This window comes from Ostrea edulis, chromosome 2, assembly GCF_947568905.1.
Source record: "Ostrea edulis chromosome 2, xbOstEdul1.1, whole genome shotgun sequence".
Taxonomy (NCBI): Eukaryota; Metazoa; Mollusca; class Bivalvia; order Ostreida; family Ostreidae; genus Ostrea; species Ostrea edulis.
In genome coordinates, this window is record NC_079165.1 from 101,847,563 (window position 1) to 101,872,637 (window position 25,075).

The following is a 25,075-nucleotide window of genomic DNA, read 5'->3' on the forward strand; positions in this document are numbered from 1 at the left end:
CCAAGGGAGCCTCCATTTTGACCATTGGATATGTAAAACTAGTATTAGGTATTTTCAGGCATGCCCCCAAAGACTTCCTGACGCCATTTTAAAATGGTCTTATATGTTTTCCATCTTTTAATAAGTTTTGTTTCATTCCATCACCCCATATTCAATCATCATAGAGGCCTGAAATATGGCTTTCACCCTCAGGAGAGCCCACGTGGTACCCTACAGCCCTAAACTGACAATGAGAAATGATCGTCCAAGGGATTCCCAGCCTTGCTTCGATGCCCGTTTCGTGGACTTTTCAAAATTTAAGACGCCATCAATCTCTGATGCATAACTGTAACATGGCAAGCTAAAATGTTTTATAAGTTATTACAATCACAATTAAAAATCTGTTAATAGATTGATTTGAAATTTTTTTATCGATTATTTGCTAATTTTTAGTATTCCATCTGAGTACTCTCAGTACTTTGATTCATTTTCTTAAGTGGCTGTTTGCTTTACCCATCGCACCACCATACATTATTACATGAACTAATCTCATTCGCTCATTCAATTTACCCGTAAGCTTCAACAAAAAATGTATGTAGGTATAAATGGATATTAGTATGTTTGTTTATTCTTTTCATCTAGCTATTCCCCAGAAAGAGAAAGGTGGAAATGGAGAGATTTGCTTGAACGCGTTCCATTTGATACGTCCGTCTGTATCATACAAAGTTGATTGAGACAGTCAGTTTTCGAAATGGCATTTGGCAATGTTTTTAAATACCGTCGCAGAATAATGCATTGCGATTGGTTAATTACACATACATGCACATGCATATATCAAGTTTAAAGTTCCCGTATTTTGTGTCTCTAGCGAACAAGACCGACTCTGGGTTTTTTTTTATCTATCTATCAAATATAATCATTGTAAAGTTTAGATATACTGTGCGTTTTGTTTATTTGCTTTCGGAGAAGTGGAACGAAGGTGAAAACAAATATTTGTGAGTACGGGACTGAAACATTGGACAAACAATCATATTTGTTTGGGAGTAACGACAACATAGAAACCAACACGAACGCATAAATTTACGCGTCCACTCGCTGTTCATGCTTAACAAAAGTTACATATATTCTTCGAACACAGATTTCATTGAAGGGATTATTGTGGTTTTTGGAAATGGCCAACATACAGATTTACCCGACGGATTCTGCCAACCCTACAGAGTCTGTTATGGATCCGCCCATGGTATACACCGCCAACCCCACAGACTCTGTCATAGATCCGCCCACTGTGTACACCGCTGGCGATGTCGCAAAGAATGGTAATCACCACCACCAAAACGACCTATAATTAAGCATTGCTTTTTCTTTTATCATAGATAGATTAATCAGTAGAATATTGATAACACAAATAACATTGCTCAACATAGCTCTCTCTCTCTCTCTCTCTCTCTCTCTCTCTCTCTCTCTCTCTCTCTCTTAATTTTTTATATAATTTGCCATCTAACTCAACGCTGGGGGATGCAGCAATTGTTTGTATGTTGAGTTTACGTCCATTGCTCACGTAGGGACGCCAATAGCAGTATGTAAAGTGCCACAAATTTTTACCTATGCATGGAACTATAGGCCGTAATAGTGAGGGTTCTTTATCGTGTTAACGCCTACTGTGACACAGGGCATCCGTTTTTAAGGATATTTTGTAGAAAAATTCCCTTCTTCTATTTCTGAAGTCATGAAACAGCGCATGTATACATGTAATTCATAAGGAATTGGTATTGGAAGATTCTTGAAAATTTATAAGAAAGCATATACCCGGTATGTTAAGTAATTTTTCATCACATTACTGTCAGTAAGCATATTCAGTGACCTATTTGGTAAAATTTATCTTAGCAGGAAATTTCGATCACTGTCACTTATCATTGAAATGCTCTACTAGTAAACAAATTCAGAAAAGCGAGAGAGAGAAACCCTTGATTTTCAAGACCATAAAGTAATGTCTGTGGTATCAAACATTTTTGTTACTCAATCCTTTGTCTTTTTAGGCTTTTATATAGAAAAAAGTCCTCTTATAGTGAAAAGGTTACCTGTAGGTGTCCAATAAGTTGACAATTGCTGTCCATTATTTTTAAGAAAGGACAAATATTGTCTATTCTTAAAAATAATGAACAGTAATTGTCAACTTATTGTACAATGCCAGGTAAACCCGATTACCTATCATACACTTACAGGTACACTGAAAACAAAGACGATACATTTTGCGAATAGAAACAAATTTAATTTTAAAGTTTCTTAATATCAGAAAATCACTGAAAAACTGAAAAGAATATATCCACTTTTTACTGTAATCCAACTTCAAAATCATTCCATTGGTCATTATTATCACATCAAAAACGTATTCCCCTGCTGAAATTGAATTTCTCTGGATCCGAATGCATGTTCAGAAACCTCTTTGAACATGACGTCATATATAATATAAAGCTGACAAAAACACCCCTCCTTTCCCATAAAATGCTGAATTGAACAAACGATTTCATATATATACAGTATTTGGCTTATAGTCCTCCCCTGATGTGTTCTTTACTTCAGCCACAAAATAACTCAGACACCTATAAATTTCCTCATCGTGCATTTGGTTGTTTCTTCTCATTGTCCTAAAGAGATTTAAGGCCCGTTTACACTTAGCTTCCGTTTTTTTTGACAAACCGCTTCGTATCAACTTGTCTAAATCCTGTTGATTTAACGGTTTTAGCAATCTTGAAATACTCTCCACATCTTGACTGGCGTTAATTATTTCCTCATCCCAAATATCGGAAAACATATTGATTATCACATCAAAATTTGTTTCAAGAGCTTTCTCATCTTCTATATATAGAATATCACTTTATTTAATGTAGCCCGTGTGTTTCCACTTTCAACAGAATTTGCTTAATTCTGTATTAGTCCTGCAATATAAAGAAGAATTTCCAAGGAGTCTCGCATACAAATATATTTCTTGTGTAGAGTTTGTCTTTTATGATGAACGTTTGGAAAACATAGTGATACAAAGCAAAACGTGCGGGCACGTTCTGTCCCATGTCCCCTTTAGCTACAACCATTGATTACCTTAACGTTAGGATATATACAAGACGAGCACCCCTAGCTGATTAGCAACAAAGACAGAAATTGCTCTCTCTAAAAGAATTATTGCTCTCTTCAAATGAATTAAAGATATCATTAATTCAATTGAAGAGAGCAATAATTGAATTAATGCGCGCATTAAATCAATTATTGCTCTCATCGAATGAATTAATGCGCGCACCAATTCAATTATTGCTCTCATCGATTGATTTAATGCACGCATTATATCAATTATTGCTCTCTTCAATTGAATTGTAGCGCGCATCAATTAAATTGTTGATATCATTAATTCATTTGAAGAGATCATTAATTCAATTAAAGCGCGCATCAATTCAGCTGAAGAATTAATGCTATCATCAATTCAATTAATGCGAGCAATAATTCAGAATTGAAGATATCATAATAATAATAATAATATCCTTTATTTATACAGGATTGCACAATTAGTTGTATAAACTAGTTTACATTGTGGTCCTGTCTATAACATATATACATATCGAAAACATAATCATTGATTATTTGAAGAGATCTTTAATTCAATTGTTGCGCGCATCAAATGAATTGATGATATCTTTGAATAATTGAAGATATCTTCAATTATTTGAGTTTAGGTTAATTTGGCGCTCCATAATTAAATGTGTTTTATTTTGCAATGCTATTTTGAATTATAAATTAATATAAAACATTAATGTCACATGTTTATTACCATGCATCATATCATATTAGCTGACCTGTTTCTATATTCATATGAAGCAGAATTTATTCAAAAACTATTCGACATTTAGAAATATCGATGACGTTTTGTCTATTAACAATAACAGCTTTCATTCATATGTCGATTTGATATATCCCTGTGAGCTCGATATAAAGGACACCACAGAGTCGTCCACTTCTGCTTCATACTTAGATATTTTATTGAAAGTAGATATTAACGGCAAACTGACAACTCAACTGTATGACAAACGGGATGATTTTAGCTTCTCCATCGTCAACTTCCCGTATTTATGTAGCAATATTCCATTATCACCTGCATATGGTGCATGTTTATATATCTCAATTGATTCGATATGCAAGAGCTTGTTCTGCCTATAGTCAGTTTTTAAATCGAGGTAAGCTACTGACAAACAAGTTGATGGTACAGGGGTTTCAACAGTCTCGATTGAAGTCAGCATTTCGCAAATTCTATGGTCGTTATAGCGATCTAGTTCGTCAATACAACCTATCATTGGGTCAAATGCTGTCTGATGTGTTTCATACTGATTGTTAAACCGTTCTTGGCACACTGATTTTGACTTCAGATAACTCCGTTTACCTGATCAGGATAAAGGGCTCACGGCGGGTGTGACCGGTCAACAGGTGATGCTTACTCCTCCTAGGCACCTGATCCCACCTCTGGTGTGTCCAGGGGTCCGTGTTTGCCCAACTATTTATTTTGTATTGCTTATAGGAGTTATGAGATGGGTCACTGTTTGTTATCTTCACCTTGCATTTAGATCCACCCCCGTCCTACGACTCTTTGTTTGGGAAGATTAAACAGGCTAAAGCGGAATCTAAAGGGAATGTGGACTTTGGGAAAAAGTGCTGCGCAATCTGCACAGGTTCAAGTAAGTGTCACGAGAGAAATGCTGCAGAATCTGCACAGGTCCAGGTAAGTGTCGCGAGGGAAAGTGCTTCACAATTTACACTGGTTTGAGTAAGTGCCGCAAGAAATAGTGCTGCATCTGCGCAAGGTCGGAGAAGTGTTGGGAGGAAAAAAGCGTTGCGCTATTTGTAAAGTGTCGGGTATTTCGAGAGAAAAAAAAATTCAGACATGTAGCGTCACGGAAAAATACGTAAGTTATAGTAGCTGTAAGTACCACGAACGTATTCCGGAAAAGATTTGCGTCATTTGTATTGGTTCAGGTAGGTTTATGTGCAGTCCATCGCCATCTGTCTGTCCACTTTGCTTTTAAATTTCAAATATTTGTACCTTGAAATGATTTTCGTATTATGATATAAAAGTAGTTTTCTATATTACATGTTTTCGTCATTAACATTCACTAATTTTGATTGCATCAGTGATTATCATTAATCATACCTAACGTAATCTCAGACCAGTGTCACATAAAGTGATTCGGGAAATCTTGCCTGAGCTTCGGCCGCTTGTTGTGATTAAAATGGGTTAAATTGAATTTCTTGTCCGCTTCAACTTTTCGTCTTAGACATCCTATTAACTCCCTATCAAAATGAAACATGCATTTCTTACCTTTACAAGGTGTAAATCCCACAGTAATTCAAGTTGGCTATTTTTGAAGCCATTGCAAACGGCCACCATTTCATATTTTACCTTCGCAACAAGCAGCCAAAGCTCAGGCAAGATTTCCCGAATCACTTTATGTGACACTGGTCTGTGATTCGGAAGAGGCGTCAGTCCAAATGTCCAGCCTCGACGAATCTTGCTGAGATTATATATAACGTATAACCGTTTTATTTTCAGCTCTGTTTACAATATTTGTAAGTTTGTTCCTTGGAGTTCCCATAAGTATGATTGTAATAGGTAAGCATATCCTAATAAATAATGCTCTCTCTCTCTCTTTCTCTCTCTCTCTCTCTCTCTCTCTCTCTCTCTCCGCGACTAAAACAGGTAGTGACAGTATCATCGCCAAATGCTCTTCATCAGGTGTGAATGTCACGGGTCCTCGGAGATGACCTTAAAAACAGATGTCCCGTGTCACAGTAGGTGTGGCATGCTAAAGAACCCTCACTGCTCAATGGCCGTAAGCGCCGAGTATAGGCCTAAATTTGAAGCCCTTTATCGGTCTTGGTGACGTCTCCATATGAGTGAAAAATTCTCGAGCGAGACGTTAAGGTAGTACTCTACATCGTCATAATGGCTGACTTTCTTTAAAAACATGGATGAAAAAAATCGATATCAGCAATATTTGACTTTTCCTTTTCCATTTATATACCTAGCCGAGTAGCTCAGTAGGTTAGAATACCGAGTGTGAAGATGGGATATTACTGTTTATCTTTTAACATGATTTTATTGTAAAATGTTAAACCAGACCTGAAACTGTGATATCCACTGTGATGACTGTTGAGGTGTAAATTGTATGTTGATCAATAAAAGAAAAAGAAAAAGAATACCGAGTGTTGAACTGTAGGTCGCAGGTTCGAGTCCAGCAGGGGTTTTAAACTTTTTTAAGATTACCTTCTACTAAAACTGTATTTTTTGACAAAATAAAGTAAATATGAAAATTTTGAACTTCAAAATATTGTTGTACATATCCTCCACTCTTCATCTAAATCAAATTTCTCTGGTGTAGCATACCTCCTTAAGCAAGATACAATCTCAATCTCTCTCTCTCTCTCTCTCTCTCTCTCTCTCTCTCTCTCTCTCTCTCTCTCAATTCTACTGTACTCTACTTTGAAATTTAATTTCCTTCAATTTTCTTTAAAGTTCTAGTTAACAGATACGAAACGTACATATATTGATTGTATTTGATTGATACAGATTTACAACACTAAACATTGACCATCTCAATATCAACAAATAAGAGGCCCACAGGCCTTACAGCTCACGTGATTTTTAATATCACTATTCCCAAGGGCTATAAAATCTAGGGGGGAAACCCTGTTCTAAGCTAAATTCCAATACATGTATTCAGCGACAGAATAGAACAAGATGTGTTCTTAAAACCTTTTTAATGCACTGTTTACGATACACCTTTTTTTTTTTAAAACGACGGGGAAAAAAGCAGATTTTTGTAGTGGGTTTTATTTATATCATTTATTGTTGGGAAACAAATAATATAAAACTTCAATTTATTATTCAGGAACAAATAATACAAAACCTCAATATCTGACAACCGAGCCCCTGTGCTTGTGAAATACTAATAAATACTAATAATTGTATTACATGCATGTAGTATCTCATATAAGTGGTCATCTCAAAAGCTTACAGAAGGTAAAAACTGACTATTCAGAACGACCTCTGAGGGTGATCGATGGGGAAATGACATATTTTGGATAAATGTTTGGTTCTGCATCAAAATAATTTCTTTCTAGAAGTGGAGTATGTACATAAAATCTATACAAGCTATCCACACTGCAGGTGTCTGTGATGAAATCTAGAAAAAAGCCCGTTCTGCATATCTAAGATAAATTCTAATACAATTATCAATAGCATTAAAGAAGATGTTTTTAAAGTGTTTTACCCATAAACACGTATATGTCAAGTTTGGCCCCGCCCTGGAGTCGTAACCGCTACCCCGGATATCATGAAATTTACGATTTGATATTGGCCTTCCTGCTCTACAGAACAATGCATATAGTTTACTTACAAATATGTGGTTGTAGAAAGAAAGATGTTTGAAAATTTGTCTATGTTTTAGAGGTTTTTGCACCTCCCCATAGGCCCCGGGGGTGCATGAGTCCTAAAATTTAGAATTTATGTTCCCCTTGTCCCAAAGATGCTTCATACTAAATTTGAAAAGGATTGGAATAGTAGTTATCAAGAAGACGTTAAATGTATTCAATACGCCGGTTTCGAGATACGAACTCTTCTGTGTAGGAGGTGCATTTAGTGGAACTTTGAATGACTAAGTGGGACAGAATGGACCTACAGTCAACGAGGAAGACGATGAAATGTAATAAAAGCGCCTTCTCTTTTGATATGTAAATGTGAGAAATACAAAATATTATCAAAAGAAATGTTTTACTAAAGTGGGAAAATAAAAACAATGTCGTATTTGTAAGTAATATCTTAGATATGGTATTTATGAGCATCGAAATAACGTGATATGATAAGAATTCTATGTATTTAATTACTCCCTAAATACCTATACTCAGTTTGTGTATCAGTCGAATTCGGGTAATCTAACAGTGTATGAGAAACTCACTGAGTACATTCACTTACGCTGTGATGAATATTAGTCCCACTCCCGCGTGTAAACAAATTGTTTCGCGCCTCACTATGTAAGGGAATTCTCCAAAGGGAAATAACTCGGGTGTATCTCGAAACCGGCGTATTGTTAATAGTTATTGGGATAGTAGTTATCAAGAAGACGTTAAATGTATTCAATTGTTAATAGTTATTGGAATAGTAGTTATCAAGAAGACGTTAAATGTGTTCAATTGTTAATAGTTATTGGGATAGTAGTTATCAAGAAGACGTTAAATGTGTTCAATTGTTAATAGTTATTGGAATAGTAGTTATCAAGAAGACGTTAAATGTATTCAATTGTTAATAGTTACGGCGACGGATGCGGATCGATTGATCCAAAAATTATTTTTACAGTTTGATAAACTCGGACGGGGGTTATATATACATGTACCGTCATATACACATATACTAGCAGTCCCAGAGATTAAAAAAAAACAACAACACATATATAGTTAACAACCTCTTCAGGCCTAACACAGTTACTGAGGGCGTATGATTTGTTTCTTTGAGATCTAACACATTTACTGAGTTTGAGATCTAACACATTTACTGAGTTTGAGATCTAACACAGTTACTGTGGGTGTATAATTTGTTTCTTTCGAGTACAATGAAATGCAAACATCCAAGTGTAGGTGAAGTGCCACAAATAGACCTACGAGGGTTCTTTTGTTGTCAAAGTCTGTTGTCCTCGGTTCGGTTTCGAAATACAGCTTTGTGTAACGAAGGAATTGTTTTGCTCGTCCTTTAAATTACATGGCATCCCCGCCACAAGACGTTCGCTTCGCTGCAACCGATGAGTTTAACACTTTAATTAGTTCTGTTAAAACTTTAATTAACCCACCACTACCAGTTTTGCTGTTTTCAGTAACGCGAGGTTAATACAGAATTAACACTGACTAGCTTTGAAAAGCAATTTATAACATGGTTACGAGCCTTTAACACACAAGACAATACAGTGCTAAAACAAGTAATCTTTTAAACAACTGGTCCAGATTTAACTACAGTGCAGATACAATACTATGTTTGAGAAATCGGTGTGCCATAAAAATTCTGTGATGTGAACAAATCGCAGAGATTTTATCAATATTCCATGGGAAAAGAAATACAGTTAAACCTCGGCATCTCGAAGTCGAAAAAACGTGATTTAACATCGTGATATCCTGGGTACGACATACATGTAGCGAGATTCATTCTACGAATATATGTCCCGTCGGGACAGCAAACATATATACTTCGAGTTATCCCGGGTATACAAGGTTACGGAGTTCGAGATACCGAAGGTCAACTGTAATTTGATTCATGAAAATTTGATTCAACCTGAACAACATGCTTATTTACATATGTAAATTGATATATCTGTTGATTGATTGATTTTCATTCTTCAGGTTCGATATACATGTACGATTGTCGCGCTGAGAGAATGATTCCTATCTTTTTGGTGGTGCATGGTGTTTTTCTCTGTGTTGATATTTTCTATGGCCTACTGAAAAAATGTCTGAAAGATGACAAGGAAAAAGATAAGAAAATGAAGAAAGAAAAATCCAAAGCCAAGAAAACGGATGATTGTCTAGAGACGCTACTTAATACCTTCCTAATTGTATGGTTTTTCTGCGGTAAGTAGCACGAATTTATCACTTAGTGCAGTCCGTACATCGATGCTAAAATAATGATCATGTAATAGCACATTTTCGAGTTACTGCCGGAACACCGTTTTTACCCGAATTTTACACGCGCCCTCAAATTTGGTTAGCCCAAGGCATTTCCGGTTTTAAAACGTCAAGTTTCAAAATGATAGAGATAACTTTTATAATCGATTTTTTAATGGAAAGTGACAGCTCTTGGGTTCTTTTGGGGGGGGGGGGATCGAGGGGTATCTTGTTTCTTTTGTAGAAAAATTAATTTAGTTAGTTCAGAGTTGTGCGAGATTGCAGTGGAACTGAGAGGTAATACCACTTGAACATTGTCGTTAATAAAATTATATTAAACAAAGTGTTTTAATTTGTCTATAGAATTTCGGTCTGGTAAAATGTGATTCGGTCGAGTAATATTGAACCAATTGTCCAGTAAGTACCAGAAGAAGTTTTGATGCACTGGAGGGGGGGTCCAACAGTCCTCCCATCTTTCGCCACAAATTAAAAAATAATGCAAGTAAAAACTCACGATTTCTCACCCAAAATGGCTGAGTATTTTGGCTAAAACTTTACTTTCACTCACACACCCCCCCGGTCGAAAATCCTAAATCCGTCACTGATTTAACATCGAAGAAAACGGGAACGGGATTAATTAAAGTCATTTCATCACATGGAACAAGTGTCTGAATTTTCAGCCAATTTCAGACATTCAAACTTGCGATATTTTGTAACTTACACACAGGATTCTGTGTACAGTCTTACAAGAACGAAAATGGATTCATATTAATCACTTCAAACCATATTGAAAGTGTACAAATGTCATAAATGCCCAGAACATTTGCCATTAAATCGGACTGCATTCCAGTAACGAGGCAGACGTCAAATCCTTACAATGTATGGGTGCTGGTGCACCAGTCAGGACAAATTGTGTCTGGAGGTTGTATCTGTGTTGCGCAAGTTTTTGTGTTGTTTCAAATTTGGTTCCAATTTTGTCATATATTAGAAATAGATTATATTACTGCTAAGCAAAAATACATGGTAAAAGTATCACACCATGTCAGATATCTTTCCCATTGTGGTATCATGTCATTCAATCATCAACATATATTTGATTTTTCATGTTTTTGTATATCGTAATTTCTCATTTCCCAATAGCTGTTTAGTTCCTTTCGTTTTTGTAGTACCAGTTGTTAATCATTTTGCAAATTGTCTTGATATTTCAAAGCTAGCATTTTTGTACTCTGATTGGTGGCTATGTTTTATTATCATCATGAACATTTGAACATCACCACTGTCATTTTTAGCTCTTCTGAGCCCGGTGTGCGTCAACTTTTTGGAAAAAGGGCTATATCTCAAGAACCCCTTGGCCAATTTTTGTCAAATTTGTCACAGGGTATCCTTGGCCCAAGGGCTTTCATTTGTACTAAAACTAGGGTTGTGACCCTTTAACAAGGGGAGATAATTAGGAAAATGCAAACAAAAGTCGTGGTTGCTAAAAAATCTTCTCAAGAACCACTGGGCAAATTATCACCAAACTTATGCATAAGGATGAGGATAGGTTGTAAATAAAAAATTGTTCAAGGCATCATCCTGGGACAAAGGGTGTGGTCTCAAGGTCCCTTCAAAGTTTACCTTAAATTTTGTTTCGTTAAAACTTTGATAGTTTGCTTAGTATAAGGACTAGGATCATCAAATTTTCTCTGATATTTTGCTTAGTATAAGGACTAGGATCATCAAATTTTCTCAGTTGATGCATCTTAGGACCTTATATCATTTTGTCTCAAAAGTAGGTCATGGTGACCTACTTTTTGAATTTCGCAGGTAATTATTGTTAAATGGATTTTGATGCATATCTTAAACACTTTTGAGCCTATGATCATCAAAAGTTGTCAGTTGATGGATCATGGGACCTTAAACTGTCTCATGTGAAAAGTATGTCACCATGACCTACTTTCTGAATTTTGTGGCTAATCATTTATGAATACATTTTAGGTTGTTATTTCAGATACCGAGAGGTTTAGAATCATCAAACCTTGTAAGTTGATGCGTGTAGAGGCCTCAAAACATATTTATAAAAAAAAAAAAGTAGGTCACAGTGACTTACTTTTTGAATTTTGCAGACATTCAAATTTCACATTTTCAATTTTAGATGCATATTTTGGACACTATGAAAGCTAGGATCATCAAACTTTGTCAGTTGATGCATCTTGAGTCTTCATAGTTTGTTGACCAAAACGTAGGTCACTGTGACGTACTTTTGGAATTTGACGGCTATATTTTAATATTTCAGATACTATTTGACTTACAATCATCAAACTTTGTCAGTTGATGGGTCTTGAGTCTTCAGAGTGCGTTGACCAAAAAGTAGATCACTGTGACCTACTTTTGGAATTTGACCTTTATATCTGAATATTTCAGATACTATTTGACTTCAATTATCAAACTTTGTCAGTTGATGCATCTTGAGTCTTTGGAGTGTGTTGACCAAATAATAGGTCACTGTGGCCTTCTTTTGGAATTTGACGGCTATGTTTGAATACTATTTGACTTGTCAGTTGATGTATCTTGAGTCTTCAGTGTATCGACCAAAAGTAGGTCACCAAGGGGACACTGCATTTGTCTCTACTTCACTTGAAAAAGGGGGGGATTCTGATTTCAAAAACGTTTTTATACCAAACGAAACATTACTGAAGGTTAAATAAAGCTTTAAATGAAAGCCGTTATATTACACTACATTAGGTTGCTACCCAAATATAGTATCTAACTAGAGCAAAGCTCGTTGCAAAGCAACGAGAGGTCTTCCGTCGGAGCTGTGTGACATAAAAACCTTGAACTTGACCATATGTCCTTGGGTCAGGTCCTAATGCAGCCTCAGTTAACATGAAAATCTGTTGTAAGTATGAAATCTATATGTTTCTTCATTACTTGATATGGCCAGGATGGGGTTTGTATTTTCTAAAAAGTGAACTTGACAATGTGACCATGGGTCAAGGCCAGGACATATTCTTTGATCATATGGAAACTTTTTATCAGCATTAATTAAAACACACAGTGCGCACAGAAGTCGCGTATGAATTTCACGCCAGGGGCACGTACCGAAGTTACATAATTTGGACCAGGAGTTCTGAATCGATGTTTAATCAAAGTCATTGTTTTTAAACAATACAACAACAAATCATTTGAAATGAGACTGGCCGGCCATGGGTGTCTGAATATTCTATACGCATGTTTAGATTTGGTTTAATCATGATTATAAACTATTGATTTCAAAACATGTTCAGAAATAATTCGTTATGTTTGTAAAATGTATCCATTTTCTTTTTCACAACGAAGAATTTTAGTAAAGCTTGTGTGTTCAGTTAAAGTAGTGTGAAATCACAGATCGCTAGTCCAGCAGTGATGAATCTCCGATATTAAACACACATTCAATTAGACATGATTGAGAAACGAACTGTATATTAATTTGCAGATTTTGAAATTGATGCCTGACTCAGTGCTCTAGAGTTTTGAATTTAAAACAAATCAAACGTAAGACCAGGGACGTATAAACAAGTATATACATCCCCGGAAAGACTGAATTATTCGAAACATAACATTCTGTGTTATATTTAGGACGACAATGTTTACTTTGTGTACATGCCCTGGTTCACACGCGATGGTTCCTCGAGTCGGTTACGTAATTGTAAACAAAAACAAATCCCGCGGTGTATGTAAGATGCGTGTAGTTAATGACTGAGTTATTCTATGCTTGAAGGTTTGTTTCTTCAATTAAATATATCGTTGTGTTAATAACAAACGTACAGGAGATAACCTTTTCCTCTTTTTTTCTTTGGAACGATTGTTTATATTAAAGCTACTAAATAATTTAAAAAAAAGTTGTCGATAGATGATTTTTAAAGGAACCATAGATCACGTTAAAACCTTATTTTAAAAGAATATTAGCATTTCATGAAGTCAGATTTATCAATTAAAGCAAGTTTATTTAAGTTATACGCATATTTTCCCCCCTTCACCTACCTAATGATACGGTTACCTGTTTGCGGGTCAAGCTTTTTACTCATATATAACACAATACTCGAGCAAAATATTATGTTTATCAGATCAATAAGATGTTAAAGAACAACTTTTTTTTTTTAGCAAAAGCCATATCGAAATATTTACCGTTTTTGAGTTATAAAGCGAAAACTTTGAAGATCCACAGATCCCTAATTTAAGGGGCCAGCCCCTTGTAAGGGATATTAGAAGAAAGCGCTTAACATTTTGCACAACTTTTGTTCTACACGTCTTAACAAAATATTTTTAGTTTAAAAGATACAAAGGAAAATATGTGTAATTTTTTGCTCCTTTAGGTGTCCTAATTTTTTAACCCTGTCAACCACCATTTCGAACGCTATAATCAAAAGACAAAAAACGATGTGCACAACTACAATGCTCCTACTTTTCATTTTCAATGCATTTTCTGCTCAAGCTTATACAGTCTCGGAGCCTTTGTCTGGAAACCAAAGCCCCTAAAATTTCATTCAAAGGGGAATTACTCGTGAACAGAAGGGGATTTCTGAAATGTAGTACATGATTTTAAAATTGTTCTGTAAAGTTTATAAACCCTGAAAATTTGAGCAAAATCCATGCAGAAATGAGCGAAATATGAAGCTTCAAAGTTAGCGTCTAGGAAAAAGAGAATAATAAGAATAATCTTAACCAGCACAATCAGTAGAAATTCTTCCGTTGTTACGGAAGACCTTAATGAGTCTATTTCCTCGCATATAAAATTCAACCCCGGGTAAGGTCACTATCCAAATAAAGTGAAATTTTCTGTGCTTTATATTAAATATTTCTTCACTTAGGGCAGATATGTTCATTCATGGACAACTCACATATAAGTACCAAATGATATATCTGAATGATATTTCTCTGTTTTATAGGCAACTCACATATAAGTACCAAATGATATATCTGAATGATATTTGTCTGTTTTATAGGCAAATAGCACGAGACTGCAATTACCGGATTTGCTTTTTACTCTGGGTTTTTTATGGGGGAGAGGAAGTAAAATGAATACAGGTCGAGTTAAATAATAGATGTTAAATTTTTGCAGGACACGGATTTACCTTCAACTTGGACTGGGTTTCCTCTCCTGTCACAGCTCCTAACTACTGTCATCCCACGCTTTACTACTTCACCTTCTGGATCATCATGTCGGTGTACATACTGTTAGGTGCCATTTTAGTCGTCAGTATTCTTTCGGTTTGCTTTGTGTGTATAACAGCGAAAAAAAAGTAACTGTTGCAGTGTATTTTCCCTGTTGTTATTTAACAATAGTTATATTTCCAATATATATATATATATATATATATATATATATATATATATATATATATATATATATATAATAAAAATACAAATAAATAGCCGGCCGAATACGGACCTCTAGACGCATTAGATATGGGATCATGTGCGCAGAAGGAGTGAGCATCCCCGGTTGACCAGGCGGTCACATCCTCCGTGAGCCCGATAAGATACGTCGTACATTAGATTAAATCTACCACTAAACAATTTTGAAATTGACTCCTTTTCATTTATAAATAGCCATATAAAGTTTCTCATAAGTTAGGTTAGAGAGGTTTGTGCCAATTTTTATAACCCCCTTTGAAAAAGAGGGGCATATTGTTTGGCAACTGTCGGTCGGTCTGTAGACCATGTGTTGTCCGCTCAATATCTTTCGACCCATTTGCTTGATAACAACCAAACTTGGTACAGGGGTTGACCCTGGAGAGTAAATTATCCTTATTGATTTTCAGGTCACATGGTCAAGGTCAAACTGCTGGTCTTTATCCCATGTTGTAGACCATGTGTTGTCCACTCAATAACTTTTGACCCCTATGCATGATAACTACCAAACTTGGTACAAGGGTTGCCCTCGGAGAGTAGATGATCCCTATTGACCTTCAGGTCACATGGTCAGAGGTCAAGGTCAAACCTCTGGTCTTAAGCCCATGTGTTGTCCGCTCAATATCTTTTGACCCCTTTGCTTGATAATAGCCAAAATTGATACAGAGGCTTTCCTTAGAGAGTAGATGATCCCTATGGATTTTCAGGTCACGTGGTCAAAGGTCAAGGTCAAACTGCTGGTCTTAACCTCATGTGGTAGACCATGAGTTGTCCGCTCAATATCTTGAGAACCATTCACTTGGTTGTAATGATGTTTCATATGTGGGTTGGTTATAAAAAGAAAAGGACCCTTATTGTTTTTCTGGTCAAAAGGTTAAAGGTCAAGGGTCAATCTACTCTGGACATAGGAATATACTGTTCGCTCAATATCTTGAGAACCCTTTGCTTGACGGACATCAGACTTGGTACACTGGTACATCAGGAGAAGATGACACCTATTGATTTTGAGGTCACATGGTCAAAGGTCAAGGGTCAAACTGGATATAGGAATATACTGTCCGGTCAATATCTTGAGAACCCTTTGCTTGACAGACATCAAACTTGGTACACTGGTACATCTTCAGGCGTTGATGACCCCTATTGATTTTTAGGTCACATGGTCAATCCACTCTTGACATAGGAAGATATTGTCTGCTTAATATTTTGAATTGATGATACCATTCTCAATTAAATGATGCGTGTGTGTATAACCCTTTTCAATTTTGCACCATGGGGGGCATATGTGTTTTACAAACATCTCTTGTTTAGATTCATTTTTAAATATGCTCAGCAAAGTCATACTAGTTTCCAAATACTCTATATAACACTTTAAATGATACTGTATTTAACTTTTAACTACACTTCAGTTTATTACTTTGTCTTTATGTTGCTTATCTGCATTAGATATGAGGTGGAAAGCAATCTTTTATATGATATCATAAAATGACGATATTTCCTAGAGTACCGTCCCTTGACTGGCAACCTATACTACCTTTTATACTTTATGATTATGTTCATGTATTCCAACCTTGCAATATCTTTTACTTTACTATGATGATGATCACATTTGTGATATGGAGGAATGCTGTCCAGACAGTTTTCAACTGCTGAAATATACTTATCCTTGAGCATTTTCTATAGATTAGCAATATACTTGTTAAATAACCTATACCATCTCTCTGGAGCGCCAAATTAACATAAACTCAAATAATTGAAGATATCTTCAATTATTTGAAGATATCATCAATTCAATTATTGCTGTCTTTGATGTAATTAATACACGCATTAAATCAATTATTGCTCTCATTAATTGATTTAATCACCTTACCCATAGTCCTCTTCGTCCCTTACAGAACATAGGGCTGAAACAGTCATCCTCCATCTAACTCTGTTTTGAGCAATTTGTTTGGCTTCTCTCCAGGTGGTTCCAATGTTATCTAGTTCTTTCAGCCTTGTTCTTCTCCAGCTGTGTGTTGGTCTCCTAGCTGTATCCCTGTGGTTTCCAGTCCAATGCCTGTTTTGTTATGTTGTTCGCAGGTTTTCTCAAAGTATGTCCAATCCACTGCCAAGATTGCGCGCATTATATCAATTATTGCTCTCTTCAATTGAATTGTAGCGTTCATTAATTCATTTGAAGAGATCATTAATTCAGTTAAAGTGCGCATCAGTTCAGCTGAAGAATCAATGCTATCATCAATTCAATTAATGCGCGCAATAATTCAGAATTGAAGATATCATTAATTATTTGAAGAAATGTTTAATTAAATTGTTGCGCGCATCAAATAGATTGATGATACCTTCAATTATTTGAGTTTATGTTAATTTGGCGCTCCATACATTGCACTTGTGATATTTGTGAAAGGGAGATAATTCTTATTTTCCATCACCTCTGTCTTGTCTGGGTAAACAGTATTGTATTTTGCATTTCTTCTACATGTTGTGGATTCTATGTTGTCTACTAGTATGTTTAAAAAATCATGCTCGTTATATTTTTGTTATGCCCCGATTGGGACCATGATTTGCAAAATAAAAACATTTTTGATTCATAACAATTGTTAAACCGTTCTTTACTTACTCAACCCCCTACTCCTTGGACAATTTTCTGCAAAATCATACGATTATATATAAAAATATATAATTATAGATGGTCAGCACACAGACTAGATAGTTACTAATACTTACTATGTTAACTAATGATGCTATTTATTCCGTTTTTAAAAGTCACATTTACGGAATAAATGATATCGTAAAGTCCACGGATCGAATAGCATGATTATGTCCGATCATTAACTCCTTTATGGGAGTGAATTTTGAATCGTAGATCGAGCCGGACACCGTCCGTCGATGCTGTAACGGAAATCGGTGTGCACACGGCACCAAAATGTAACGGGTCACACGGCACCAAAATGTAACGGAAAGGCTGTGTGTATGCTGGGTCTGAAATAAACCCAGCCTCTCCCAAAGTTCTGTTGTCTTAAAAAAAGAACTCACTGTCCATAGTACTTGGGATTAGAAGGACTTGTCATAGTACATAAATTCTGAATCACAGTTTCCGTGTTGTACCCAGGTTCGGTAGTAATTGAAGTCCTAAATTATGTTAACACCTTGTTTGAAGTGAAAAGACTTGTAAAGTTTACAAATCTATTCTAGCAAAAGTAAATATGATTTGTGTTGTCTGGTGCAAACAGCTAGGAAACCAATTACAACATAAATACATGTACGCTAACATGTGCTTTATTGTGTGTACGTGTGAATGGTCAAAGGCTACAAAAATAGAAAACAAAATTATTCACATGGCTTTGCAGATGGAAAAATGAATAAAAAATATATTAATTGGAAAGATTAATAGTTATAAAAGAATTCATAATGTTCAAAATTAATTCAGAAATGTTTAAAAACTTACATGATGGTCTACATCTAACGATGGCGAAGGATACAGCATGCCGCTCTAGTTGCAAAGGAGTGTTTGAAGTGAAAACCTTAGAACAGTAAGTACTTTAACAGAAAGTGAAAATTTACAATAGATAGATCATACATCATTTATAAACAGGTTGTACATGTAAAAATGTGTAGCCCCCCCCCCCCCCCCCCCCCCCCGGTCTAATATGAAAATATCACTAAAATGGCATAAAAACAATATAAAACAAATGTTATAATCTTTCGATTTTAAACGTTCATAAAGCATTCAAACTTCTGCGGAATTATTCACAGTTCCAGAATCACTCAGAATGACAAAAAGGCACAATTTCTGTAATTGGATGCACATATACGTGTGACTTGCCATCTTTCATGATTTTAACTTCAAGTTTACGACCTTGACCATCTTTTCCTGGGAATATCCGTTCGACAAATCCCGACTATGTGCACTCCATGACAGGGATAAACACGCAAACAAAACAGTCCATCTTTTGGAATTTGCAGAGTCACCAGGAGTTCGTCTAGCGACGATAACACACGGTCCAACAAAGTCGACACCCACATTATGTGAGAGGCGTAGAAGTCTTTCTTCCGGTACATCTGCCATCTTTTGGAACACAACATTTCCACGGAACCTACGACATTTCACACAAGAGGAAATAAAACGAGTATAAGTCGCTTACAGCCGGTAATCCAATAACCTTCAAATCTGATAGCACCATCTGTCAAGTGGCGTCCTTGATGGCGTACTAATTCATGAAAATTGAGTACCATAAGTTATGCAGTGTGGTGTTTGCCGGCAACAAGAACTGTGTTTTTTCACTGAGTAACGTTTTTGAGCTATATTTCAATCTTCCTCTAACACGAAGTATTCCATTTGTATCAAGAAAAGATATTTATCTTAGTATTTTGCTGTCTCTTGGAATGGGTATTCCGCATTTAAGTTTTTCGATCTCTTTCCGCTAGGTTTCCTGCTGAACCTGGCTGATGACAAATATTTCGAGGTTTTTAAATAGATCTACGTATGTTTTCTGTCCATTCTTATTCAGTCGGTTTGATATGAAGAATCGCAAAAGTAAAATGGTCTTCACAAGTGTTTCCCATTTGTTAAATCTCACAAAACGAGAATCCAGTGAAGTGATAGAAAGTTTTATTTTTATAGAAACTATTTCCTGACAAATTTCACTATCACATCCAAGAGAAATAAGAGGAAATGTCTCAGCCATAGTCTCACTAGATATATGTTTCAGCCATTTAGGACCAGTTATCCAACGATTCACCGATGAGTCTAATGCGTTAGAGTGCCAGCTACAGCATCTGTTGAACTGTGGTCTGTAGAGACATAGAACCAATGTGACGGAGATACGATCCTGTGGATCTTTTCTACCCTATTGATGACATACATGAATCTCCGGGTGGTGCTCGAGATATATCCTAGAACTACTTTGCTATCCGTGTAGTAATGAAAACGGTCCAAAGATATAATCGAGTAAGTTGATATAGCTTCTACTTCAAACACTGTTCCACATAATTCCAGTATGTGAATAGTATGACCTTTGAGGGGTGCAAGCTTGGACTTGGCCATGAGGAATCCTTAAGATGAATCACCAGATTCAAAGATCACCCTAAGTTACGCTACAGCAGCTATTGCCTGTTCGGAGGCATACGAAAATGCATTAACATCAACATGGTGTGCAGTAGAAACTGAGGTAGGTGCGATCGTACGTGAAACATGGTACCCGATCAAAGACTGTAGAGCATCTATCCGAAATCTCCATTTCTTGATGCTGTCGTTAAACAGCGGTTCATCCCAGTCACTTCCAGATGGTACAAGTTCACGCTGAAGTATTTTCCCACTGATTGTCAAAGGAGAAATGAACCCCAAGGGATCAAATAAACTGTTCATTGTTGATAGTAGTCCTCGTTTAGTTAGAGGCGTTTTATGGTCCACAATTTGAAACACAAATACATCTTTGTTCAAATCCCAAATCATCTCCAAGTTGTGCTTAACAGGTAAAGTTTCACAAACGTTAAAGATTTTTAAAAAAAATTCCAAGTGTTCATAGTGAAAGCCTCCATAACATCAACACCGTTTGAAGCAACCTTATGTAGACGAATATGTCTATTTTCTCTCAATGTTGCTTGTGTTTTCTTCATGAGATTCACAACTTCAGATGCACTTGGAAGTGAGATTAGTGACCGGTCGACAGGGGATACTTACTCCTCCTGGGCACCTGATCCCACCTCTGGTGTATCCAGGGGTCCGTGTTTGCCCAACTCACTAATTTGTATTGCTTGTAGGAAGCTATGAGATTGATCACTCTTCGTTATCTTCGCCTTTTATTAGTCCATCATCAACATAGAAATTGTTGTTGACAAACACTTGGACACACGAGTCACCGACTGGCGAGACCTTGCAGAGGCGATATGTAGCTACAAATGGGGACGGACTATTTCCAAATACATGACTTTTTATGCGATATTCAACCAAAAGTTTCGTAAAGCCATTATATTCAGACCAAAGGAACCTAAGATAATCACGATGTTCTTCATGTACATAAAAGGCATAAAACATTTGCTCAATGTCCCCACCAATAGCTATTGCATCCTTTCGGAAACGCATAAGAATTCCAATGAGATTATTTGCTAAATCTGGTCCAGACGTTAACACACTCACACTGGTCAACGAAATATTGTTAAATTCTGCAGAGAAATCACAACACTCCTTATTTGGTTGTGATGGTAAACCCCAAAAGTGAAAGTACCATTATTCACTGTTTATCTGAGTGGGAGATACTTCAGTTGCCCCACTTCCTTGTACTTTTGACATGACGGGGTTGCATTGCTGGATCCGGTGAGTGTTCTGCCGTGCCAATATCTTTGCTCCTCACGGAGGTGTTGACAGCTGTGAGGGAGAAGCTTCGGACGTGCATTGCGGCTGCGTTTGTCGGAGGTGGTGTGGATCGGGTGTGAATTCTGGGGGGTTGGGGTTCTAAGGGACTTTTGGTGAATTTGGAATCGAAGAACTTTTCTCTGGTCAGAAGCATCTGGTCGCATGACTTTTCAACACTTTACACGACCATTCCTTATGATAAAATTGGGACTAGGCTTTTTGACATCATGAACAGTTGCTTCTTCAGCGGGAGTGGAGGACGCGAATATTTCTATCTAGTGAGTCGTCCACTTTTGCTTCATACTTAAATATTTTATTGAAAGGAGAGAGAGAGAGAGAGAGAGAGAGAGAGAGAGAGAGAGAGAGAGAGAGAGAGAGAATCACCCGAGTGTGATTTATATAAGACTGAGATGAAATACTAAAAATAAATGCTCAATCTGATAAGTCAGCATTAGGTCTTATAACCAATGAAATTGCAGAAAACAAATAACGTTCGAAAAAAACTGACAAAATGGCGGGTATAATGAATAACAGAGAACAGAAAAAGATAAACATGTGAAACATCGAAATATTGACTTGATACAATCTTAAATGTCTTCCAAAATTAACAGAAAGCATCATAGACATACAAGACATATAATGTATTTGTCGTATTATGCACTTCCAGATTATGCAATTCTAATATGAATTCCCCAAACATCTCAGCCAGAAAAGCCTCTTTTGACATTGGAATGTATTGTAGCAAAGTGTATGTATGAATGCACAGGAACGGAATAAATGCATTGAACTAAGGATCAAGAAACAAACCAATGCCCTCTGAATCCCCAGTCAGGTGCTCTATAATCTGAGCTATCTGACGCCCGAAATCAGATGCTCAACCAAATTAGCTATATTACATCTTAAATCAGATGCTCTACCAACTGAGCTATCTGGCATCTCAAGTTAAGTGCTCTACCAACTGAGCTATCTGGCATCTCAAGTTAAGTGCTCTACCAACTGAGCTATCTGGCATCTCAAGTTAAGTGCTCTACCAACTGAGCTATCTGGCATCTCAAGTTAAGTGCTCTACCAACTGAGCTATCTGACATCCCAGGCAAGTGCTCTACCACTAAGCTATCTGACATCCCAGGCAAGTGCTCTACCAACTGAGCTATCAAGCTTGGGGTTTCCCGAACAAATATGAAACTTGAGTTTGAGTTTCCTTTAACTTGAGCAGAATTTAAGTAAAATCTCAAACTTAAGCCCAAGCTTCGACTAAGTTTTTTCTCTCTCGACAAATCCAGGCAACGGTGGTTGAGCGGCACTTATCTTCATGTTTAGATTCACACTTTGTAGACTTCAGTTCAATATATCTCAAACAACAAATGTGACAGGTAGGGGGGGGAGCAGTGAATAATAGGGTGTATACGCACGTGAGAGAGAGGATTGTCGTACAATTAATGTTGGCTAGATTACCTTGGGTGCTCAGTCAGTTTTTGAAATAGCATATGTCCATATATTTTAAACAACAATGCGAAGATGACACATGCATAAATAGGTATGTTTACAACACAATTTTGTCATTTGATGTTCTTTCTAACCAGGAAGACTTGCTATATATCAAATATACACCGTATAAGGTTTATATGCACTGTGGGTTTCGTTTAATCATTATCGGAGGATTGTAAATAATAGTGCTTGTTCTGGAGTAAGGCAACATTGAAAACAACACACTCACTTTCAGAAGCATATCTGCTGTTTCTGGTGAGAACATTATATTCCACTGATTGAAGTGATTATCACTGGATGGTGGTGTTTTTTTTTTTGTTGTTTTTTTTTTTTGTTGTTGTTGTTTTTGGAGATGGCAAATATAGGGGTTTATTCGACGGATTTCGCCAACCCTACAAAGTCTGTTATGGATGATCCTATGGTCTACACCGCCAGCCCTACGGAGTCTGTCATAGATCCGCCCACGGACTGCATGCTAGAGAAGTCGCAGAGAAGGTCAGCAATGTGATATGCATACAGTAGTGGGACATAAATGAGTTTGCAAAATGGTCGACGTCAAAAAAAATTGTAAATCAACAATGACATTTTGGTAAATATTTCGTAATATGTCCCCGAGAACGCAATACAATCCATATTCTCCTTGGTAGGCTTTGATAAAGGCTATGAATGTACACCAAAGGGAGATTACGATGCGTGGAGTGTCTTGAACATGTTTTTCTGATCTCGTTTGCTCGCCTTTGCACTTGAACTTTCAACACGTTCCATACAATTTCTATAATGTTAAGGTCTGAGCTCTATGGGGGTCAGGGTAGTATTTCTATATAATGTTTCCATTTATTCGAACTTGCGGAAACGTGACACGGGGCATTATCCTCTTGGAAAAATCCAACGGCGATTTGAAAAATGACGAACGATCATAGGCCAACGACACTCGTCCAAAACTTCAATATACCTTTCACTGTTCATATTTCCATCAACAGCTTTCAAGGCTCCTACTTTATAAAAAAGCGATACAGCCCCAGAACATGATAGAAGCAGTAGATGCCGTCTCCCTGTCACCATGCAAACCAAGGCACTCGGGTCTCATTTGCTTTCCTCCATACGTACACTGTATACCTTATTGTTATTTCCCAACACAATTTTTTTCATCACTAAATATGATGGATGACCACTGATTATCCACTATCCACTGTAGTCTTTGTCGGCAAAAACGGCTTCTTTTCTCACGATTTGAGAGACTGTTGTTTTCTTTGAAATCACACAACGTTTTTATCCGTCTTCACTCTATTGCCTTTTTATGGTCCTACACAAAACACCACACCCAGTTCTAGAGTTATATATGTAGGTAACACCACACCCAGTTCTAGAGTTATATATGTAGGTAACATCACACCCAGTTCTAGTTATATATGTAGGTAACACCACACCCAGTTCTAGAGTTATATATGTAGGTAACATCACACCCAGTTCTAGAGTTATATATGTAGATAACATCACACCCAGTTCTAGAGTTATATATATGTAGGTAACATCACACCCAGTTCTAGTTATATATGTAGGTAACACCACACCCAGTTCTAGAGTTATATATGTAGGTAACATCACACCCAGTTCTAGTTATATATGTAGGTAACATCACACCCAGTTCTAGAGTTATATATGTAGGTAACATCACACCCAGTTCTAGTTATATATGTAGTTAACACCACACCCAGTTCTAGTTATATATGTAGGTAACATCACACCCAGTTCTAGAGTTATATATGTAGATAACATCACACCCAGTTCTAGAGTTATATATGTAGGTAACATCACACCCAGTTCTAGTTATATATGTAGATAACACCACACCCAGTTCTAGAGTTATATATGTAGGTAACATCACACCCAGTTCTAGAGTTATATATGTAGGTAACATCACACCCAGTTCTAGAGTTATATATGTAGATAACATCACACCCAGTTCTAGAGTTATATATGTAGGTAACATCACACCCAGTTCTAGTTATATATGTAGGTAACACCACACCCAGTTCTAGAGTTATATATGTAGATAACACCACACCCAGTTCTAGAGTTATATATGTAGGTAACACCACACCCAGTTCTAGAGTTATATATGTAGATAACATCACACCCAGTTCTAGAGTTATATATGTAGGTAACATCACACCCAGTTCTAGTTATATATGTAGGTAACACCAC

At 36.6% G+C, this 25,075-nt stretch overlaps 1 protein-coding gene across 1 annotated transcript; it reads left to right on the top strand.

Moving 5' to 3' along the window:
* Positions 1 to 808: 808 nt before the first annotated feature.
* LOC125680178 (transmembrane protein 272-like) lies at positions 809 to 23,378 on the top strand. Its single transcript, XM_048919618.2, has 6 exons — positions 809 to 1,295; positions 4,584 to 4,694; positions 5,567 to 5,626; positions 9,400 to 9,627; positions 14,741 to 14,889; positions 23,223 to 23,378. Exons 1-6 carry the CDS (start codon positions 1,151 to 1,153, stop codon positions 23,376 to 23,378), a joined length of 849 nt encoding a protein of 282 aa, XP_048775575.2. The 5' UTR covers positions 809 to 1,150.
* The last annotated feature ends 1,697 nt before the right edge of the window (positions 23,379 to 25,075 follow it).

Excerpts from the sequence above, each read along its gene's own strand:
- LOC125680178 (XM_048919618.2), top strand. The coding sequence starts at position 1,151 with ATGGCCAACATACAGATTTACCCGACGGATTCTGCCAACCCTACAGAG. Across the intron at positions 1,296-4,583 it reads TGGCGATGTCGCAAAGAATG|ATCCACCCCCGTCCTACGAC; the intron begins GTAATCACCACC and ends CCTTGCATTTAG. Across the intron at positions 14,890-23,222 it reads TAGTCGTCAGTATTCTTTCG|ATGGCAAATATAGGGGTTTA; the intron begins GTTTGCTTTGTG and ends TTGTTTTTGGAG.